At 33.2% G+C, this 24925-nt stretch overlaps 1 protein-coding gene across 1 annotated transcript; it reads left to right on the top strand.

Moving 5' to 3' along the window:
- The first annotated feature begins 11978 nt into the window (after window positions 1–11978).
- On the top strand, window positions 11979–18072 carry LOC148604836 (uncharacterized). Its single transcript, XM_088550564.1, has 2 exons — window positions 11979–12320; window positions 13610–18072. The coding sequence occupies exon 2, from the start codon at window positions 13630–13632 to the stop codon at window positions 17917–17919; it is 4290 nt and encodes a 1429-aa protein (XP_088406690.1). The 5' UTR covers window positions 11979–12320; window positions 13610–13629; the 3' UTR covers window positions 17920–18072.
- Window positions 18073–24925: the final 6853 nt, after the last annotated feature.

Raw genomic sequence — 24925 nt, 5'->3', positions numbered from 1 at the left:
GTATGAAATGACACATTTATCCCGTCATAAGTAATCGAAGTCCGTTCTCGTTCAAGTTTAGGAATACCTTGTCGGTAACGTTTTTGTCGAGTTAAAAATGAAAGATGACTAGTAGTTCAACACACCATTGCAATAATTATTAGGACAAGCTGTGCATCACTGCTTGTCGCTATGTTACTTCCTTTACTGCTTTGTTTCACAGGAATTATCACAGAAAAGGAGAAGCGACTAGCCTTGTACTTCAGTTCAAGTTTCGTTAAATAGGTGATGCATTATCTATGCAAAGATAAATCACATCTTACCAAATGAATCCTTACTAAAAGAGTTCCATCGTGGACTGAATCGTAATAGTTCTCATGTAGCATTCTATAGATGATACAGGCTGTTGCAATCGAGTATTAATGAAACGTGATTACTTTAGTTCGCGCGTGTTTTAATTATGCGCTAGCATGTCTAGCCTATAGCTATGAAGAGCGATCGACCATGAAGTCCTATGAGTATGTTCAGACTATGTTGATATCATTACTTGAGCAGTTTTTCGTCGCCATCACAGTTTGATTGGAAAAGATGATGAGCAACTCAAACTCCACTAAAAACTAGGGTAAGCGTTCTCTGCTTTTCTAGAAACACATGACGAGTTGCTCATAAAACGTTAAGTCCGGAGTAGACGAAATAGGAAAGGAACACTATGACATGTTGATCAAATTAGTTTTAATGGTGCAGATGGATTCACCGTGACGATCCATAAATGTAGACAATGATATGGATAAGATGCAAAATTGAAGAAACACTCCACTTTTAAATCATGCAATTTTTCACAGAAAGTCTTTTCATTAAATTGGAATTTATATTTTGATACACACGTATTTGCCTATGATATCATCTATTTGAAGCCTTTTCTACAGCAATAATTGTTTTGTGGAACTCGTGGATAGTTACAGTATATCCATCTGCGCCATGAACGATATTTGCCTGAAGAAAATTATTACAGACAACGGTTTCATTCAAAAATATGGGCTCTAATATGAACAAATGATGGACAGAATGCTCCACCCTCCGCTTGATTTCGTGTTTTTCACAATAAATAAAGTTTCAATCGACAGAGTCATTTTAGTATACGAGTGTTGTTAATAAATTAAAATATCATTGTTGTTTGTGTGTTACAATTTTAAGCAGTTACAAGTATACATAAGGTCGTACAAGAAAGATATATAAAACACCTACCTTTCGTCAAACTGCTCTTCCGCCATCTTGCTTTATCGAAACCAGGTCCAAAAAAAAAGTTCAGGACAGTATATATATATCAATAACAAATGTATGTTTGTAATCTAATTAACTACCATCATTTCCATGTAACAGAAGAATACATGTTTTGTTTTTCTGTTATTTTTGTCTGTTCCATACTTGTTTTTATGACATGTTGAACAAATCAGTTCTCATGGTGCAGATGGTTACACCGTATCTGTACTAAATAATGAATAATACATGCATTTAAGAACACAAGACGATTAATGTTCCACTAACACAATTATGAAATTCAGTCTTAAGAGATGAAGCCTTTGTTTTTCCAAACAAAAATTTGAAAGAGTAATCAAGGGAATCAAGATTCTAGCAGTAATCATAAAAATGTAATCAAGGGACAAAGACAAGGCATCGAAAACAGACAAACACAACAAAGAACAGAATAACCAAAATAGTACAAAAGTAACAAAAGTAAATGAGTTACTCGGACTCTACTAAAAACTTGGAGCATGGACTAAATGCAGGGTAAGTGTCTTTTGCTTTTCACTAAGTTGCTAATTAAAATTCAAGTTCAAGGTAGACGAAAGAAGTATGGAAAACTGACACCTTGAATAAATCAGTAACGTAACGATGCACGAGTTCATGATGACGATCATAAAACTTCTGTAGTGATGACTTCAATCTTGTAGCAACAAAACCCTGCTCCAGAAGCCTAATTGTAAGAAGTCTAGCGCAATACAAAACGTCTGCGTTGTTACAACAAGCTCTGGCATAACGTAAGAGATGTGATATGAAAACTCCATTCGCAGGTGCTGAGATGTTGAAACAGATGAAAAAAATTGACAATTCTGAATGAAAAGTCATTGCGTTTGTCGTAAATTTGGTCAATAGTTTTCCTCTACCGTCGATCTCATTGGGTAGGTGAAGATATGAGGCTGACTTCACAGTGTGTGTAGTATCCTTTACCTCAAATTCCTTGGGGTAGATGCAATGTATCAAATCCAAGAAACTAAGATTGCTTAACGATAGCACGTAATCTATATAGCGGAAACTGAGATTGAAGGATCTAGCTAAACGATGTTCAAATCAGATCAGCTATAAAGTCAGCCTCATAAGAGTGAAGAAATAGGTCAGCAAGTAGAGGAGCACAATTTGTTACCACTGGAATGCGACCGTTTGTTGAAAAACGCGTCCACCACACCGGACAAATATGTTGTCGATCAAAAATTCCAGAATTTTGAAAACATCTTCTTCTGTATATACGGAAGATGACTTCGAACAAAAGTATACAGTGTTGAAAAATAAAAGGTTTTAATGATATTATATTCAGATATTTATCTTGAATTTAGGGTCTCCAAAGAATATTATCCATTTATATATGTGATATTTAAATAATCAGATCAGATAATCAGATGTAAGTATCAGATCTTTACCTTTCTGTGTCTTTTTTTCTACCAATGACTTATTTGCTATCTCTCGTGTTTCTATAAACTGCATCTCTTTTGATTTTTTGTTTTCATTTTTCTTATATGGAATGAAATAAATAACTACTCTTCTTATTTCATCTCGAAGGTCTCCATATGAGGCTGACTATCAGTTAAAAAAATGCATCACCTTCGTGTTCATATAATAATCTCAATATCTGAATATTGTGTAACTTTATTTATAAAAATCAGTATTTTTCAACAAACTATAATTAAATTTCTATGCACCTCTCACCATAACTTGTTTCAAAAATTTGTATTTGATTGAAAAAAAGGTTTGGTCAAGTGTTCAAGATCTGGAGAAATGAAGAAATAACCAAGTATTGTAGCTTGTCTTCTTTTTTAATGTGGCTCCCTCCAAGTTAATATCTAAGTATCAGGGTGTTGCATTCTCTGCTTATCTAAAATACTATATCGATCATATGTTTAGTATTTGGACTTTTCTGTGATATAATTGAGTCTATCAAGATCATAATTTTGTACTACATTTCAATCCCCATCTACATTCATTGATGAGTTTTCATATAAGTATATTTTATCTCGTAGGTCAAGAAAAATATATGTGTTGTCCTCGTTTGGGTCATGCAATGCCACAAGTGTAACTTGATACTCTAGCATTTTAAGAGGTCGTCCACGAAAAATAAGGTCGTGTATGGCATATGACACATTTTGTTTCTTAAAGAAAAGTATTTGTTAATTTCATATCACAAATGCACCCTTTCTCAGTTAAATGTTGGTTTTTGATTGACTGCAACGGTTAAAGGAAAATACGTTGCATAGAAATTCATAGGAAAAAGGGAGATAATTTTTATTGTTTTGTGCAAAATGTTGTTGCTTTCATAGGGAACTAAAATTTATTTTCTGAGCCATCCAATGTCGATTTAGGAAAATCTTAGTAGTAATACTTGAAAAGGGAGATAATTTTTATTGTTTTGTGCAAAACTTTGTTGCTTTCATTGGGAACTAAAATTTATTTTCTGAGCCATGCAATGTCGATTTAGGAAAATCTTAGTAGTAATACTTGACATACATGTGATATAAACATTATATTGGAACAAAATAATATCGAGGGATGAAATTAATAATGTGCTATCCATATCATTGGAATTGCCTGGTTTCTTCATTGACAGTCCCTTATTGTCAGTTCGATTTTTATAAACTGACTCCACATAAATCTTATATTCAAAGGAATTCCGAAACAAAATTGCTATCCCTCTGCTACGCATGGTCCAATTTTAAACCTGGTATCGTATACCAATTAATTAAGCCATAATATTGTTCACAACATCCATGTGTATCAAATAAAACAGTAAAATCATATTTATCCATACATTATGAAAACATATCTATACTCCATTCTTAAATAGCAAGTCCCCATACAGTTGCATGACCCTATATAGACAGATGATATATTTAAAAAAAATTCTAAATCGGAGAACAAGGTGTTTATAAAAGATACAGGATTAATTACTTCATGTGGTTGCAAGCTGATTGATAACGTTATCTAGAGTCGCCAGAGAAACTGCTACATTTTTTTTTAAATTTATTTTATAAAATTTTGAGCAAGTACCATGAACTTAACATATATTTTGTTAAGAAAGATTTTTATTATTACAAGGAACAATTACATGCATTACAGTTTTGTTTTCTTGAAGAGTGCTGCAAACTGTGTATATCCCGTATCAGAAGTCAAAGTATTGAATGTTGTATTTAAAGATAACGCTTGAAATTGTGAAAGGGACAAAAGAAATTGATTAAAAAAGCTATTGAGTAGAAGGCATCTATGATCTCAGATCGAGACATTATTGTAAATTAACTTTCAGACAATATCACTGTCACAATAAAATATACCATAACTTGACCGTGAAAAGTTCACATGAACAACAACCAGTAGGGTACAAATGTGTGTACAATCATTGTTGGTAGTAATTTAGTCTTTTATTTACATATTTATATTTTGTTTGTTTGTTTGTTGGGGTTTAACGTCCGTACAGCAATATTTCAGCTATATTCAGACGATGAACATGAAGTGGATGACAACATGAATATGAAATGATGATGAAGTGAAGGATAATAGGGTCGACTAATTCTGACTGTCACTATAAAAAGGGGGAACGGGCAAGGTCGGGCAATTTAGCCTCCTGTGGCGGAGCGCAAAGGTTCCTACTCCTATCAAATACCACAGCAGGGTTCTTCAACATGCGAGGAACGTAAAATCTTTCCCAACACGGTGCACCACTATGGTTTGCGGTCAGGTTTTCCGTATTATTGCCTGACAACCCCAGCATGTAACATGCCAGGGGTACCCCATTCCACCACCTGGGGCACACATCCCAGTTGCTCTGTGGGCAGAGCGCCTAGCCCCCGGCTAGGTTTCTGAGCACTATTTACTCGCCTTTTACAAGCTTAGCGCTGCTGCAGGCCTATTCTTTTAACACCCAGGCCTGCACGGGGCTACATATTTATATACACCCTATAACGAATTCAATATGATTATTTAATAAACAATTTTTCTTTATTGTATTTCAGTTTACTTTCACATTAGGGGATCAAATATCAAATATCGAAAGTAGAAAAATTATATTTCATTAGTCTTTCAGCGAATCAGAAAATTGTATACACAAACTGAACAGTGTGAAAATCATAACAAAAAGGATTTATGCCAAATATAAAAATAAAATGTTTGAAAAAACAGTAAGTAAAATAGCTAAATTAAAGGCAGGCGATGTGCATACTATTGTATTGTCGACCAATTACAAAGTGAAAAAGAACAACTTCAGCTTATGCAAGCAAGAACTGTGAAATATTAATTCCAAGTATTATTTAATGTGTATAACTACAGTAGTAGTATCTCACTTTAATGGTTAATGGGTATTGTTTGTTCTTTTGTAACAACATGGCGTGTCGCGAGTTTAAACCAATAAAAGTATCTTTTAGGAATTTGAATTAGAAATATATATAGAACATGGGGGTCAGTTGTTTACAATGACTTGTATTCTTTGAACGATTTTCTTTTTCCCAGATCCCCTTTCAGTCAAAAATGCAACAGAACCTGTTAAAGTGCGTTATTATAAAGGCAACGAACAAATGATAACTCTAACTCTAGTGCATTAGTTCAGTGTGCATGGTGTGTTGCTCGGCATGTTTTATTAGTCTTTCATGGCTACTTTGATACGGGTTCTTTCCCGTTTGAAACATGCACCGACTCAATTGGCTCGCTATGCGATAAGAAAACCTTTAAGAGTAGTTTATTATGTGATACGAAGTCTTGTCCTGTTTGTTAAAATGACTTTAATGATTTTATTTAAGGGTTTTTGTATTGTTGGTAGGTTCGCTTGTTGCATTTTAAACGGCCCGGTTCAGTTACTCCGATACGTTGTTTTTGGCCTTCTTCGGGCTATTTGTTCAATTTTATGTTGTTTTTATCAAAAGAACCGTTTCTTGATCTTCTGTGCGATATCGGGATTGTTGATTTGTTATATAGTTGACAATTAATGTCAGGAAGTTTGTGAGTGAAGATTGGTGACAGCCTTAAAAGGACGGACCCGATGCAGCTATAATTAGTGAAAGCCATGAACAAATGTTACATTACATGATTGGACTTAGTGTATAACTGGCGTCGTGATTGTGCGTGAGGTTATATTAGAGATAATCTGATAAACAACTTAACCTACGGACGTAATGTACATGTACATGTACCCCATTTAGGTTCAAATACCGATAGTTAGATCCATTTTATAGGTATTTTGATATACCAAACTAAATGCTATGTTATTTACGCCAATAAACAAACCCAATAAACAATTTTTACTACAAAAAATAAAAATAATTTGGATGATTTACCAGTTCCTGCACAACGCATGTACAAGACAGGAGACTTTCCACGTCTGAAGCGCAGAATGGCGGACCAAAAAAGAAAGCTTACAAAAGAAGGAGCTGTTATCATTACCCATGACATGAAAGAAATTGTAAGCAGAATCAGAGATTTAGAGGAGCGTTATTCTGGAGGGAAAGGAGTACATCCTCTTCAAAGAAAAACCATTGCCAGTAAAGTATGTATTTTATTAAATACGGGATTGACCGTAGACAAAAAATTATATTTTCAAATAAATACTTTTTTTGTATCAGTACAATCATTGATAATAACCTAATCGAATAAACTTTAGTTCCATTCGTGTACTCGATTTGTACAAATCCATTACATGCGACAGCTAAGCATAATTATTTGCGGACTGCTCGAATAGTATGATATTTTATTGAAAAAGACAGTAACGTGTCATTGAATTAACTCACACTTTTGTAAATATAAATTTTGTCCACTTAACATTTATGCACAAGTTTATTTATTTACTTCATTTTATTCAAATTTACATTATTATCAACTAAATGAAGAACTCCGTTTCTAACATGAATGGGCAATGAAAATAGATGTTAAACATTCATACACAAGGTTCAGCTGTTCCACAGTGTGCATTAACTTTATCATGTTTTGTGCAGATAACTGTTTTATGCATGAGAGAAATACTATTAAAAGTTTAAATCAATTGGTAGGCTATAAAGAGGTCATTCGACCACAGGAAAATAGAAGAGCAAGTCGTAGAGATAATAAGGAGGGACATTTCTGGTCTAAATCGTGAACTAAATGAGCCAGAGGGGGATTAATGCAGGAAGCACTTCCGGTGAATATAAAAGAACTAGGAGGGGATGTTTCTCCGGATGATGATGACCAACCAACACCATCAATACGAAAATCTACAAATGAACTGGCAAGAGAAGCGTATGAAGCAGTCAAAGGAGGGATAGAAAGAGGAAAAAATTAGAAGTAAAAATGGAGCGATGTATGGACAAATTCTTGTCAATGTAATTCAAATACGGAACTTTTTTATGTTTGTTTTATTTTTTCAGTTGACGAATGCATGTAACTAAAATATGGTATGGTCAAAATTAAACCACCCAAACTCTAGTACTTCTCCAGAGAGTACACAGTTGCGGGGTTTATATAACAAAACCAAAACTATAACAAAAACATTTAAAACATATATAACTGTAAAATCAGAGGTTACGTATAACCATTACCGCCCCATACAATCCAGTGATGTTTTAGGTGGTGAACCTCCATATCAGGTTAATAACGTTGATATATGATATTACTCAATCTTTTTTCCCGTACTAATTGTATCGGTATCTTCCGAATGTGATTTAATTCAAAATTAACAAAATTAAAACATCATAACCTCCTGTACATTTATAACCCTGGCATCAAAACATACTAGTTCAAAATGGAAATGCATTTTATTGTTGAGTTCATAAGTATCTGCAAATGATAACGTGGCGGATAAGGGGAATACTTTTATTTCGGTATTTTTTAGGTCTTTTTTTTCGACGCAGTCGGTATAGTTTCGCTTTTTACCCTTTGACCTTAAGGACGCTCTTCTATTGAAACGCAAGTCACCTGATAGCAATTCTGTTTCCCGATCGGCCAAATACAGATAACTTAGTGGCGTTCATAAAAACTGTATAGAAAATTTGAAATTGCGTTCGAAAAAACTGTATCGAAAATTTGAAATTGCGTGCCATGTGTTATTTTCTTGAAAGAATTCAAGGATTTATAAATATTTTCTATAACTCCTTGAAGAAATGTAGAAACTTAGAAGTAAAATTTTAATGCGTCGGCTATCTTTTTTTCAAAGATAGTACTTGTTTTTTTTTCCTGTTTGTGTTTAACTAGTTCGCGGTTCGCGAGGTATGCCTACAAAAATATTGGACATGCTAACCCGAATTTTAAAACATTCCAAAAAGCACATATAAGTTATGATATGTTAACAATTTTGACCAATTATAAACCAAATCATCTTCAAATTGGTATATTATGCATATATGTTTACAATCATTACCGACATATTTAAAAAGAAAAAAAACCTAAGTTACACTGTCTACAAGAAAAAAATTGAAAAAGCAAAATCAAGGGAGCCAAGATTATAGCGGTAATCAAAATAATGCAATCCAGGGACAAGTACCAGACATGGAAAACAGACACACACAACAAAAAAAAGTAAGTAACTAAAATCATACATACAAAGTAGCAAAAAGCAAATGAGCAACTAGAGCGAATGTACAGTAGAGATCAAAATTTGAGATTAAAATATCAATTGGTATACATGTACATGTATACTTTTCTTCACTCACAAGAGTGGCGCAGCTACATTTATGTCACAACAACTGTGTGTACACATGGGCTAAGCAACAATTAAGTAACAAGTCAGGAAAGCGAGAGAAAATGAGACTCAAGTAAGCTGTCATCTATGAATATGCAACAAAACATTGTACACGTCCTATCCGTCTTTGGCGGAAGTAGTGTGTATTCACTATATATGTATGTAATGTAAACGTCAGCGTGCATGTCGTATTGACTTCACTATACAGTAATCACTTTCTTCATACCTTGGAGCTAACGCGGATTCGTTTTACCATCCGTATCAGATTGATTTAGAAAAACATTTATAGACGACGCCGGAAGTAAACAGGATCGTAGGCAGGAGTTTGTAGTGGGGGTTATGTGGACTCGCAAAGCGAGTCCTGCGCCTCGCATCGCGAAGTGCTATCGACTTTAATAGTCAATAATCAAACAAAAAAATACTTCGACTTAAACAGTGCTTATTTGTTTTAAAGTGAGGGGAATCTTAACAAACTTATGAACCCTCTGGCCACGGGTGTTGTAAAGATATGCATTTCGCTTAGATTACTAATTTTGGTACTATTGACAATGTGTTGCAACATCTACTGCTGTGAAGTTGTTCAGTATTCTCAAAAGTGAGAAGACCTATCTGTGGACGACAATGCCCCAATAACACCTCTCAACTTTGGCCTTATGCATATCCACAAAAAGAAATACACACATATATAGATGTTTATGACTTATATAGTAATTTGTAACGAGTCCGTGTGTCTGAATCAGAGACTGAGTAATATTACATTATGTTCAATGCTAACCGATCATTTTATCTTTTAATGTAAAGTACCCGACGTAGAAAACGTGTATGTTATTAAAGTTTGCAACAAAAAAAAAACAATTTTACATACATATGTCAAAGATTGCTACACGTAATTTATATATTAGTAAATAGTTTTAAGACGTATATATAGATGTTTATGACCTATATAGTCATTTGTACATTTCCTCAAATAAGCTAAGACTCAAACATTTGAAAATAAAGTGTCAACCCATTATTTTCATGGCTAACAATAGATCATGCTTATAATAAGAATTATAATCCAAACTGGTGGTGGGTGCAGAGACTTATACAAACGAATATACTTTCCATGGGCCGAAAATACGGTTAGAATTCACTTTTACAAGGCAAAACAACAAACTGTATAATTTCTTTATATCAAACTTAATGTATTTCTAATTTGATTCTTAACTGTTACGGTGTATCACAAAAAAATGAGATAAGGGAGATAACCATAATTTAAAATACTGACTCTTCTGAGATTCTTTCATTGAGTGAGAACGTTAAGTACGTATGTTAATTATCCGATTATCTCTATTATTTGACTTTGATCCAAAATATATTATTCATATTTGTCATTTAGCTTTGAAGACTGCACATCGGTTGAATTCTAATGCAATATTTTGAAAATAGAACAGATTTGGGCAAACAAGTGGACGCTTGTTTCAGAACTCAAACGTTGGAACATCAGTCGGCCAGTTCTTTCTGTTATCGCCCTGTCCCTTGGTATAAATTTCTAGAAGTACAGTTAAAATACTTGATAATTGCTTTATAGTTACAATTATGTATTAATTTTTTATTATTAATTTATAATAATATACATTTGTCTCTCGTGTATGGTGATTTCTTTGTGAATTCACATTTCATCCAGCAAAAAAGAGCAGACATGGATAACAGACAATCGCTCGAACTCCATTAAAAACTGGGAGTATAGACCAGGTGCACCGGTATGGTAAGTGTCCCCTGCTTTTTAGAGACTTTCGACGAGTTGCTCATAAAAAAGTCAAGTCCGGGTGGACCAAAGAGGAAAGGAAAACTATTACAGATTGGTCAAATCAGTTTTCACAGTGCAGATGGATACACCGTTACGATCCATAAATGTAGACAATGATATGGACAAGATACAAAATCGACGAAACATTCTACTTTTCAATAGAAAGTATTTTCATTAAATTGGAATTTATATTTCGATACACACGTGTTGGTGTATGATATCTTCTATTTGAAGTATTTTTTTACGTCAATGCATTGTTTTGTTCAAGATGAATCAAAATAATCATCTTCTGTATAAGTAAGACTACAATAAAACGCATTGACGGCGCTGTATAAGTAAGACTACAATAAGACGCATTGACGGCGCTGTATAAGTAAGACTACAATAAGACGCATTGGCGGTGCTGTATAAGTAAGACCACAATAAGATGCATTGGCGGTGCTGTATAAGTAAGACCACAATAAGACGCATTAACGGTGCTGTATAAGTAAGACCACAATAAGACGCATTGACGGTGCTATAAGAAATCTACATATTGAAAGAGAACCACTAACAAATATGAGTAAATTAGACGAATTTTAAACGATTTGACTACACATCCACAAATGAAAATCATATGATTTTAACATATGATATGATATTGGTTGCATATGATTATTGCATGATTACAATGTAATAAATTTATGTTTTTCACAAGCATATGATAATCTTGGGTTTCCAAGCCAAAATTAAAGTATGGGAATCTAATGATAATAATGTGACTGTAATATGTAAATTATAACATGATTACCATATGAACCGAGCAGAATTGGACGGTTCTAATTAAATACAAATTTGAGATTACCAGGACAAAATGTCAAGTTAAATACCCAATAAGCAATCTTAGCGTATTATGATACAATGCCGTTTATGTATGTGCAATCCTCTTTTAATGCCGTTTGTTCAAATGCATAGCGACTTAACCAGAGTTTGTAGCACATTCGAAAGCTGGACTCCATTCTCTCTTGTAATCACATTAAACAATGTCGTTATAGCACCAATGTTCATATATGATACGACTGACAAGAGTATTTAAAGTCTTAACTGGAGTAATGTTAAATCTTAGCTCCAATTTATCGTTGCTTTCTGGTGGTGATTTTACGTAAAACAACCCATCAAACTGGCTACATAGTTTTACTGCTGAGTCGATATTGTCTCCAAATTTGTGACTTTCCATATCGTGCTACCCAGCCAGATATGATAATTATAGGAATTTAACGTGATATAATTATTATTCCAAAACTCCTCATGTGTTTTGAATCCCGAATTCAGTTCGAGTATACATACTATGGTACATATGTACCTACATTCAGGTGACTTATTAAGCGATTCGATATTAAAATTCAAAGAATGTTGAACTACAAAAATCGATTTATGAAATACATATCCTATAACCGTAACTATCGTTAGTAGAAGTTTAAATAGCCGGTCAAGCCTAACAAAAGTTGTGTATACGCTATTTGAACAACAAATATGATGGAAAATTTGTTAACAAAGCGGACATTTTACCTGTAATTTCAATTACATACACTCAATGTATTATAAATCACAGTAAGTATAACTAAGTACTTGGGTACTTGAATTATTTGCTGATTGTATGTATATATTTACTCATCAGAATGTGAACGTATATATCTCGATGATAAAAGAATTCATTCAATTGGTCTAATGAACAAGTTAAGTTATACATGTATTTTCGTGCCAATATATCCGAACATGCACTTATTGTAAACATATTCATATGTTGTCGTGCTAATTGATCATTTATATATGTCGACCTATATTTAATTTAAAAGCCATATATTTATTTTGATGTATAACATTGTTGTCAGTAAACCTATTTTTAGATGTGTACAGCTATAAACTTACTACGATAAATGTATTATCTAGTGGATTTAAATTCATTGAATAGTTTACATATGTTTGAATTTACTTGTAAAATGTTTAAAATTATACATCATAACTATGTAACTTTAGCGAAATATCGTTGTTTAAAAAAGTCGATAACCGGCGCCCTGAACTTTTTAACTGTTTAAAAATATAATTACTTGCTTATGAAACATATAACACATTATTCAGAAAAGAATGGCATAAACAAATCAACAAAGGACGATTAATTACAATCAAATATTATATATTATACATGTGTCGTTTGAAAACTATGAGACAAGCGGCCCAAAATACAGACACTTTCTAAAATTCTTTCATATATTTATTTTATGAATTTTGAACCTCGGTTTACCACACCTGTCTAATTAGAACCAAATTAAAGTCAATAAGGGTTATGTTTAGGACAGGTAACCTAATTCAAATGATATTATTTGTCAGTTAAAACTGATACAAAACATGTATACTAAGTTACTTTTCTTTTAGGAAAACGTATCAGGTAAGAAAGAAAACTATTCATTAGGAATGTACGAGTTTTCTGAAAAAAAGATGTCTTTGGTAATTAAAAAAAACATGCAATCAAATAGTCTGAAAAATATTTAAAGAAAAAATGTTTAAATCCGTTCCCTTGCCTCAGACGCATTACACGAGCTGTTTGGGTGCAGGACTTAATATTTTATCTGGATATATATATATATATATCAATAATAAATATACGTTGGTAATTTAATAAACTACCATTATTCCCATGTAATAGAAGAGTACATGTTTTATTTTCCTGTTGTTTTAATTTTCCTGCTCCTTTCTTGTTCTTATTCTGATTTAATCTGTTTTAATTCCACTCCATTTTATTTTATTTTTTATTTAATTGTTTTGGTGTCTATGGTGGGGGGTTGTTGCATTTTTAAGGGTTTTTCCCCTTTTTTTGCTAATTTGTGTGTGTTTCATTTTAGAGCGTCATTTGAGTGAGGAAATGGAAAACGAAGATGAGGAAAACTTTTTTAAACTTGCATATATTATTGTAAACATCGTAGCTGAGACGTTCCGAGAAGTCTTTAAAACTGAATGGGATAAGAGATATCCAACGATGCCATGGTCAGACGATGTTGAAAGCCTAAATAATTATATAACCAAATCAAATGTACGCTGTTATAGCAATAGAAGAGCAAAATCCGTAAATCGACCATCAATGTCTATAGACGCATTTGATTCTATAAAAAAATCTAACGGAAGAAGAGATGAATGGGACATACCTGTTTCAGGGTATGCTTTATTACATTCTAACGCTCTTGACCTTGATAATTCGAAACCAACACTTTCTGCTATCGTGAGGACTCAAATGAGGATTAGAAATGAAATAATGCATTCTAAAAAGTGGTCAATATCTACTGCAGATTTCAACATTAAGTACAACCGCATAGAGACTGATATGAAATGTTTAGCTCTTCAGTATGGCATTGATCACAAATTTTGTAATCAAGTGATAGCAATTAAAAACAAGACAAAACTACCTACGGTAAATGAATTTCAAAAAGTAAAACAAGCACTTGAAAGCGAGAGACGAGATGCATTTTGGCAATCATTTCTTTCTGTAACAACTATAGTCGTAGTTTTTATTGCTGTAATTACTGCACTTCTTAAGTTCTATGATATTCAATCTGACTTTGAGGATCTACGAGAAAGTTTACAGCCACCGTCAGAAGATGATAAAAATCTCATGAAACAATTTCTGAGTTTTGCACGTTCACAACATAAATACATTTATCTTCAAGTGTTTGGAGTTGTTATTATTTTCATGATAAACGCCTACCTCTGGTTACGGGTCTACTCTATTGAGCTTAAGTGCCTATCAATGAACATTGCTCCTAGTTTTCCTGACCAACTAGAGCCTACTTATTTCTACGGAAGATCCCTTATAATTGACAGGACGATTAATAGTATTTGTGAAGGTGCAAAATTTACAGTATTTGCTGGACATCCGGGTATTGGCAAGACTGCTACAGCCGTTGTAATCGGTAAAGCACTTCGTGACATGTACAATTATGTTATAAGTTTTGTCGACGTCAAGGGAATGCTAGATATAAAAAGGGTTTCAGAAAAAATATTCAAATGTTTTTTAGGGGAATATAGAGATTTTAATATTGATTCTTTTTATGAACTTTTTCAACGAAGACTTACAAAAAAGACGTTGTTAATCATTGATAACGCAGACGACATTTTCGATTCTGTGTTGGTTCATGATACTAGAGAACTGCTAACAAAACTAGTTAAGCAAAACGCAAATATCCACATCATTTTGACAACACGTGAGAACATTGACAGTATAGGAGATTATTTGGTCACATTAACAAAATTTGACCGTCTTGATGAAGTGACTTCGCGCAAATTGTTATTAACATCGTGCCCAGCATTAGCGGAAAAGGAGTTTTCAATGTCAGCAACTATAATTTCAGAAAAATGTCGTGGAGTTCCTTTGTTGCTAAATATCACGAGCAAGTTGCTAAAAGGCGAACTTGTGAATAAGAAAGCTAAAAGAGCAAAAATAGTGGATACTTTTATAGAAAAACTCCCAAACGACAACGTCTTAGAATATCTTCGAGAAGATGAGGAGATTGACAAACCCAACATAATCAATGTTTTCGCGAAAATTCAACAGGATAATAAAAAACTGTATGATATAAAAACGGAAATTGCTCTTTTGCGAGAGAGTCTCCATCCGCCGTCAGAAAATGATTTGAACTTAATGAAAGAATTCTTAAAGTTTGCTCGCCTTCGAAACCAATACTTAATTCTCTTAGTATCTGTTATATTTTTAATTTGTTCATGCTTAGTATTTTCATATTTTCGAGTGGGATCAGTCCAAAATGAGCACATGCCTGCTGTCAAGGACAACATTGAATATCAAACATGGAATCTTGTTCCAGATTTCCCTGAAAGCCTTATTCCTGATTTTTTTCGGGGAAGAAAGTCTCTCATTTTGCAGACCGAAAATGAAATTTTGGATGGTGCTGTATTTACAGTATTCGCTGGTTGTCCTGGTATTGGCAAAACAGTCACTGCAGTTGTTGTAGGTAAAGAGCTTCGTGACAGATACTCATTTGTTGTGAGTTTTATTGAAGTCAGAGGTATGATAGACATTTCTATGGTCGCTGAAAAGATCTTTAAAAGTTTTTTAGGAAATTATCAAGAGTATAATGATGAATCATTTGATGACTTCTTTCGACGACGACTTACCAAAAAAACTTTGATCATAATTGATAATGCTGAAGACATTCTAATTCCTGAAATGGTTAAAGACACAAAATGCTTATTACTACGTATTGTTAAGTACAACACCAATATACACGTAATTTTGACTTCAAGAAAACGAATTGATAACATAGGGGATTATGACGTAAGTGTTAGATCACTTAATATTCTTGACCTGAAAACTTCTATTGACGTGTTAACATCGGAGTCTTTGTGTCCTGATTTATTAGAAGACAATTTCGTCGACAAAGCTCATGAAATAGCAAAACGGTGTTCGGGAGTACCGTTGTTGCTAAGCCTTGCAGGGATACAACTTAAACACGATCTTCGACATGCGAAAACCTTTCATAGAAAAAAAGAAGTGATTAGCATGTTTGTAGAGAACCTCCAAAAAGATAGTGTTTTGGTAACGCTAAACAAAGATGACGAAATAGACGAAAGAAGTATGATGCATTGTATAAATGTTCTTTTTTCTAGAATTGAGCAACACTTGCAGGAAACATTTATCGCTTTATCGGTGTTTCAGGTATCCTTCTCTGATACTGCTGCTGAAACAATAGTTCCTGGATCACTTACATATATTCCTGAACTTTTGGATTACAGTATACTGAGTGCTGTCTACATCAGTGTAGATAACAAAACAGAAAGGTATTCCATACACCCTTTGCTACAGGAATTTGCAACGTCTAACTTTAACGATAGACAAGAAGTCAAGGATCTCATCAAAAGGACCGAAGAACGATTTTACGCATTCTTTATTCATGAAATACAAAGGATTGCAAATCGATTTTTTTCTGAAGCACCAGGAGTGGCTTTTGTCAGATTTTCTGAAGATGATAATAATTTCAGAAAGACACTAATGAATGCGCTTGAGGTTACTTCTTTATTTGAGAGTTTTTACGAAATGCTTGTCTCAGCAGCTGATTTATTTTTGTTTGGATTTGATGATAAACTTATATCTTCCTTTTTTGACTATGCTGCTGAGAATGCTAAACAACGAAAAGATAAGGCTAGATATATGGCACTACTCTTTTTGCAAGGTGACAGAGGTGATGTATTCTATTATCACCATAAAGACAAATACAATAAGATCCAGAAACTAGTTGATTTAGAAGTGGAAATGATTGTAAGTGCCACATTTACTTTAGACGACAAATCAACAAGGGAAACTGCGTTTGCACTCTGTGTAAAAGGTCGTGTACTTGCTTTATATCCATCAAGAGCTGGATGGACAAAATATGCTGAAAAAATTGACAACTTTGAGGTTGGGAAATCTTTGATACAAGACGCTATCAGCTTGCTTGATAGTCTCGGACTTCTTCACGATAAAGCCATGGTTTTATCACTGCTTGGGCTTATTCAAAAGAATAAAAGACAATACAACGATGCAATCAAGTCCTACAAAGAAGCTTTAAAAATATTGACTAGCCTGTATGAGGAACATGCATTGATTGGGGCAATTCATTTTAATATTGGGTATATGTATTACAAACTTGGAAGAAAAGATTTTTTCAACGGCACAAAGGAGTTTATCAAATCTTACGAAGTATACGAGAAAACAATTGGAGACCATAAACGCACAGCAAGTGCTATGTTTCATGCTGGTGAATGTTTGAATATGTATGGAAAACTTGAGGATTCACTTCCTTATTTTGAAAATGCATTTCAAATTCAAAATCGTGTGGCTCCACGTGATAGAGATACTGCAGAGACACTGATGTCTATCGCGGAAGTAAATTATAAACTTGGGAAGTATAAAACAGCATTACCTTATTTTGAAAAATGTCTTAAAGTGATGACATACAAAGGTGTAATGAGTCATCCAAAACACAGAGAGATTGGTTATGCCTATAAAGGTTTCGCAAACTGCTTGAGAAAATTATATCGCATTGATGATGCCAGAATTAACTATAACATTGCTCTAGACATATTTAAATTTGTTTTTGAAACACATAATAGATGCAAAGAAGAAATCATCAGCATTAATTCTATTTTGACAGAAATCTCTGTATAAATAAGTACGATTGGTTTTCAATGCTACATGGACATAACAAACGTAATACTGTATAAAGGCAGCAAACGTATGCGTTTTATCTTGCGTACATGTTCACTTACAAATGCACGTGTGTTCTTCAAATTGCATTAAAATCATGTAAAATTTGCAAAATGTGTGATCAAAATTTGCATTGTTACGATTTTTAAATACCTAAACACTGAGGTGTATATTGCAGCTTGTTTGTTTTGTTTGTTTGTTTGTTGGGGTTTAACGTCCGAGCAGCAATATTTCAGCTATATTCAGACGATGAACATGAAATTGATGATAAAATGAACATGGAATAATGATGACATGAAAAAGGGATGGGACACAAGGACAATGGGGTCGACAAATTTTGATTGCCACTGGAAATAGGGAGAGGTGGGTAGGGTCGGGCAATTTAGCCTCCTGTAACGGAGCCCTATGATTCCTACTCCGGGAGAATACCACAGTAGGGTTCTTTAACGTGCGAGGAACGTAAAATCTTTCCCAACACGGTGCCCCACTATGGTTTGCAGTCAGGTTTTCCGCATTATGTCCTGACAACCCCAGCATGTAACACACCAGGGGTACCCCATTCAACCACCTGGGGCACACATCCAAGTTACTCTGTGGGCAGAGCGCCATAGCCCCCGGCTAGGGTTCTGAGCACTATTTAGTCGCCTTTTACGACAAGCTTAGCGCTGCTGCAGGCCTCTTCTTTTAACACTCGGACCTGCACGGGGCATATTGCAGCTTGTAGAACCTCTCGCGATCAGTGATGGATTTGGTTTCCTTTTTCGATAGTTGTGGTTTTGAGTATTTATTGTATACACGTAATTGTTAAATTTATATTTTTCAATATATATCATTCTTGTGCTGCTGGTGAGAGGTTTCTCCTTGAAATGCGTTTTACAGCATATTAAACTTTGCATTTCATATTACTGGAGTCACTGAAATGCCTCTCATAACGCAAAGAAATGCATTAAATTAAACATTTCATTATTGATGCAAAATAGTTCACTTAAAAAAACCTATTCTCTATTGCACAAGAATACTTATACAGAAATTCATTTTTGATCACTTCACTTTCATGGTGTTTTGAAGGTTATATAATTTTGCACATAATCGTTATTACTGTTTTTTGTCATTTGGTTAGTACCCATTAGACCTGGAAATTTGCTTTACTTATTTATTGTTATCATTTAACGGTCTTCAATTACACTCCTTGAATCAATCAACATTACCAATATTCCGTGTACTGTACACCGTGTTCCGTGTACCGTGTGCCAATTTCCGTGTACCATATTCCGTGTACAGTGTTCCGTGTCCATTCCGTGTGCTTTTCTCTCATTTTTAGACTTCGAGAAGACAAATAATTTATAAAAGGCATTTATATAACCAGGCTTCTATTATATATCATTAGTAATACAAGTGCACATAGTTATTATTCAATAAAATTAAACTGGAACCGCAAAAAGTACATGTATGATTCAATTAAAAGGTCAATTTTCGAAAACGTTGTATGTCTATAAAATCATCGGTAATAAAGTTAGATTTTGTATCGAGTTATTTTCGGTATATAATACCATGTTATTACCGGAAAAGTATGATTACCCTCCGGCTTCGATATGTTATAATTATTTTAGAAAAAAGATTTTAGTAAGACTACTCGCATTCAAATTGTACAATTATATTCCGGTTTTGTATTATCTGACTCCGATCACACGATTCATTTTCACGTGCCAAAATTTTAGTTCCAAAGACAAACAAACAAAAAAAACATAACAAAAACAAAAACAAAGACATGGAAAATGTCCGTGCGTACATGTTTGATAGAAACGAAAAAAAATATTAAATCAAAAGCACTAAGAGCTGATTTCAATGAGCTATTTCTTAAATACACTACAAGATTCAATGTAAATTTTGCTATCTGTAGACTGTGCAGGTATTAAATTTACAATCGACATTAGGGGTACCACAACAGGTGTCACTAGACAAGATTACGCAATCTGGTAATCATTTGATCTTTACCTGTGTACCTAGATTCAACCAACTATACATCGTCCCCGGCCAAAATTGGGAAGTTTCAAATTGAAATGTTGATTACTCTAAAAAGAATTACAGTCACAAAAAAATAAATGAAAGAACGCAGAAGCAAGAAAGGGATTTTTAGTGATCAGTTGCATAACTACACTGTGGAAGGTGTGTTAATATCAATTCCATGTCATTCCTTCAAATTGAAAAATATGTTATGAAATTAGTAACGAAGTCCTACGGTCAACAGGAAGTAAAAAATCAACCATCTTGAAAAGTGGAGGTCAACTTCCGAGGAGCAGTGCAGGTCATCATGCCTAGGCAGTATACCAAATATCAAAGAAATTCCGACAAAAAAAAGGCAGATAAGCGACTTACTCATCATGCAAAAGCAATATGCACACATTTAATAGAAGCTATGAAATCTAAATCTGTTACAGAAAAGTGCAACGGACAGACTGGCAGACAGAAGAGGTGATTGCAATATAGGCCCATTATAGTGGGAATATTTATAACAATCAGATAGTGTGTCGATTATTTCTTATATAATACGCCTGCTATTGTATGCACAAACTCGTTAAAACTACATTATTTATTATGAGATGCCATCGACCAAATATAATCATTTGTAAAGCAGACGATACTAATGCGGTATTGCAATCCTTTTTTCCGTTTAAAGTATTTAAGACATGTTACAAGTATTGTAAACCATGTACAGTACACAATTTATCTAGCACTTAATATGGTTTAACATGTATGAAACTCGCTAAATTATTCCCCATGAAGATTCCGTCTTTACTTCGACTAATATCAAGTATTGTGTACTTTACAAAATTGAACTAGAATTCATCTCACACTCTAATGCATACAATAAAATGTGTAAACCTTAAGGAGGACTTTTTGTTATTAATTCTTTATGACAGTAGTGGTAATAGACTTTGAAGACTAACATGTGTATATTAGGCCAAGTCACAAGATGAATTTATAAATTGTAAAAAATGTATCCTAATATGACGTGCTTCAAAGCTCTCTAGACAACAGCCATGGTAAAAAGAGAGATAAAAGTAATATGATTTACGGGTGCAAGTAACCTCATTTCGGGATGACTCCCCTTAATTCGGATTTTAGCGGATTATAATTACTTCTATTGAGAAAGAGATTAGGTGCTCATTACGTAAGCGATCAGGCTCTCATTACTTCTTTTGAAAAAAGAGATAAGGTATTCATTACTTGTATTAAAAAAGAGAAGAGGTTGCTAATTACTTCTATTGAAAAAGAGATTCCGTTCAATACACTTTGGATAAACCACTCGTAGATTAAACACTTATTACTTCCATCGAAGATTGATGATTCACTCAAACACTCAAGACTGACTACGTATGATTATGAAGATTGTTTGAATTACCTCCCGTTGTACATGTATTCTTATTGGGATACTGGATGTGTTAAGAAATTTCTTACTACTTGTATTTGTACTTGTACAATTTTCATAGAGAAATATCACACTTTTTTCCCAATTTCTTTTAAATTGTTCATTTTCCCCCTGTTTTTTATTTGATAACTCTTAGTCGCGGTTCGTTTAATGGTAGTGATGTATGGAAATCAATTAATAAGGTAAGGCTAAAAATAAAAAAAAAAACTTTATTGAGAATATAAAGACAAACAATACATTTTTAAAATGATTTGAATCGCATTCACTTGAATCGTCTTTTCTTGCTAGGAAACAAACTTTTAGACTTCTTTGCACGAACACTTTGTTTTGGGATTTCATACCACTTTCATCCCTTTTCTCGTCTAAATCGACTTTCTCCGTTTCATTGTTTTCACTGTCCATTTCATCTTCCTATTGTTCGAAAAAAAATACTTGCAATCTTCTCAAGAATGGTGTAAATCTGTAGTCTGGTGATATTACTTTTTTGTAAAAATCATTCTGTTTCGGTTATTTGGTCATATATTATGAAAATAGCTCTGGACAGGAGTTTGAATTAGAATTTCAGAATTAAGAAATTTTTTTTTAATTTTTAATTAATATATACGGTAATGTTTTAGATTTGATTTCTTTCAATGATAAATGACAGTTTATTTATTTCGATATATCTTCTATCAAACAAATGTTTTTAAAGGTGTAACTGATAACTTACTTAGTTTTTATATAAATATTTTTTTTCTTCAGAAATTGTTTTAGTTTATTATATAGATCTTTACTGTTTAAATGTGGTTATTATTATTATTATTATTATTATTATTATTATTATTATTATATAAATAAGAATTATATTGTTTATTGCCAAAAGTTATAATTATAAAAGTGATAAATAAGATCAGAATACTCATTGAAAATGTTTTAAAGATAACCTCCGGGTAAACAGAATTAGTATTGCTAAATCAAAACAATATTACATAATTCTTAAGGGCAAAAAGTATTATTCTTATTGACTTAAACTTAGGAAATAAAATACTTGCTGGAAAATTTTGGACATTTCGGACAATGCACACTTTGGCTTAAGGCACCATACCAGTTCACTATTTAAGTTCACGTAGCTGGTGACAAGAGTAAAAGATGTAACTTTAAGTTAATTTGGTTTGTTTAAGGTGCGTATTTATTTCGGGTGATTTTGATATTATTTATTTTGATAAAGCATTCATTTTTTAAGATAAAGTTGTTATTAATTCAGTTATTTATATTTGGAAATAAATATTTAAAAGCATAAACTACTGCTCAAAGTTAGTGTCCTTATTAATGTTTTATTATGTTTAATGATTAAAAGATAAATTGAATTGTATATAATTTGTATTATTGTAACTTTTATTAATTATTATTTTTGTATATATTGACTTAGCTGGTGACAAGAGTAAAAGATGTCACTTTAAGTGAATTTGGGTTGTTTAAAGTCCCTCCCGCCGATTCTCTGTTCCTCGCAAAGTAATACCTGCGTAAGCGAGTTCACCAACAGAAAAGCAAATATGAAGGCAATGTAAACAGAAACAATAAAATTATGTATATCCCCCTATAAGACCCGAAATACACCATTATCTTTACTTTGACAAACAGTTTCGACCAAGAGGTCGATAAACTGAATTTCGACTTAAACATTTAGAAACCGTGAGAGGCTAACTAGTATTTTGTACTTCAATTAGTTTGTCGGAGAGTTTATTTAACAAGGTGTTCAAAAATAATGCGCATAATGTTGCACCGGTATGGTGTCACGTGAATATTGAATTAAATTGAATGTCCTTCGTAATCAGGATGGTGAATTTAAATTAGTGTTCAGTTTTAAATATTTGTTTTTTTAGATATTAGTCGATTGTCATTCTTTCCTTTGGTTAATCCCTTATTTAGCAATTTGACGATTATTTGAGGCGTAAAATTTTAAACGGTCGATCTAAATTGATTTTATTTCCTGAAACAAAAATTACAGGGGATTATTCTACTTAGAAATATAAGCGTGTTAAATAATATCTTTATTATAACAATAATATCATTGCGTGCTTCAATTTCCTATAACCATTAACTTATACATCCTCCTTCACTCGGCATAATCGAGGTTAATGTTAGAGCTATTTATACACTATCCAGCTTGCTGTACTTACATGTAACTATACTCTCTGTCTAAACTCAATTTGAAACGTTGGTTTTCTGCCTAACATTTTAGACAAAGAATTAACTTGTTGCATCTAAAGAAAGTTTTTATCAATTAATGTGTAAGGGTATACTCTGACAAATTGATCACCTCAGCCTACAATGAGAAAATATTAATAAAAGTAATAAACCAACAAGCAACTGGTATTTCTTTGATTAACAGCTACGCTGAATTCTTAAATCGATGCAAGACTGCAAATTTATTTTCGATGCAATTTGCAGGATTTGAACCCTTTTTCTTTTCTGACATCAATAATTGCAACACCGCCAGTCCAACCCTCTTGACGGAATTGAATAACTGGTATTTTGAATGGATGATGTTTTGTCAATTCCGAGAAGACAGAAATAATGATTTTATCGAGAAAAAAAACAAACAAAAAAAAGCAAAGTTCCACATTTCAAATTTACAATGAATAGTACAAACATATCTTTGTCCAAAACTCATAAGCATCTTGGTATCACTTTTAGTGATGACGGTGCCATGTCGAAACAATGATCAACAGTGTCAAAAACATCTTAATGTTCTTCGAAAACTCAAATTCAAAATTTCAAGACATAATCTTGAGAAACTGCATCTTGCTTTTATACGACCCTTATTTGAATATGTATGTGAAGTTTAGGGTAATTGTGGTACTGGCTATATTACTAAATTAGGAAGTTTACAACTTGAAGCGGCTAGAATTGTAACTCGTCTACCGACATTTACAAGTAAAGAGATTTTGTTTAGAGAGGTTGGATGGGAACCTTGCGTAAAGAACGAAGAAAACGGCGATTGCAAATGTTTTAAAATATTCAGCATAACAATGCCCCTGAATATAGTACCAAACTCGTCCCCCTTCCATCCAAAGGACTAGTAATATCCCTTACGGAACGGTGACGGTATCATTGTTTCGTTTTGTCGTCTTTCATTGACCTCAGAGTCATTCATTTCTTCCACCATTTGTGAATGGAACACACTTTATTTAACAATAAGACATGCAGATTCAATATCAAAATTTAAAATGGAATTAAAAAACATGAATTGTAATACTAAAATCATACCACCCAAAACCTTCTATTATGGCCCAATGAAACTGAATATAATTCTTACCCAACTGCGATGTTCCGCGTCGTTTCTAAATTATGATCTTTTGAAATGTAATATCATTTCTGATCCATCTTGTCGTTGTGGATCAGCAGTGGAAAATGTCCACCACTTTCTCCTCGAGTGTCCATTTTATTTTGAACAAAGACGAATTTTGATGAATAAATTAACTGGCTTCCAGAAGGACAGGAAATAGATGTAATACTACTCATTTGTGGAAGTTCTGAACTGTCTGAAGACGAAAA

Source organism: Perna viridis, chromosome 10 (genome assembly GCF_037379345.1).
Source record: "Perna viridis isolate PV_CMFRI_1.1 ecotype Kerala chromosome 10, ASM3737934v1, whole genome shotgun sequence".
Classification (NCBI taxonomy): Eukaryota; Metazoa; Mollusca; class Bivalvia; order Mytilida; family Mytilidae; genus Perna; species Perna viridis.
This window is presented reverse-complemented; position numbering and strand designations above follow the sequence as displayed.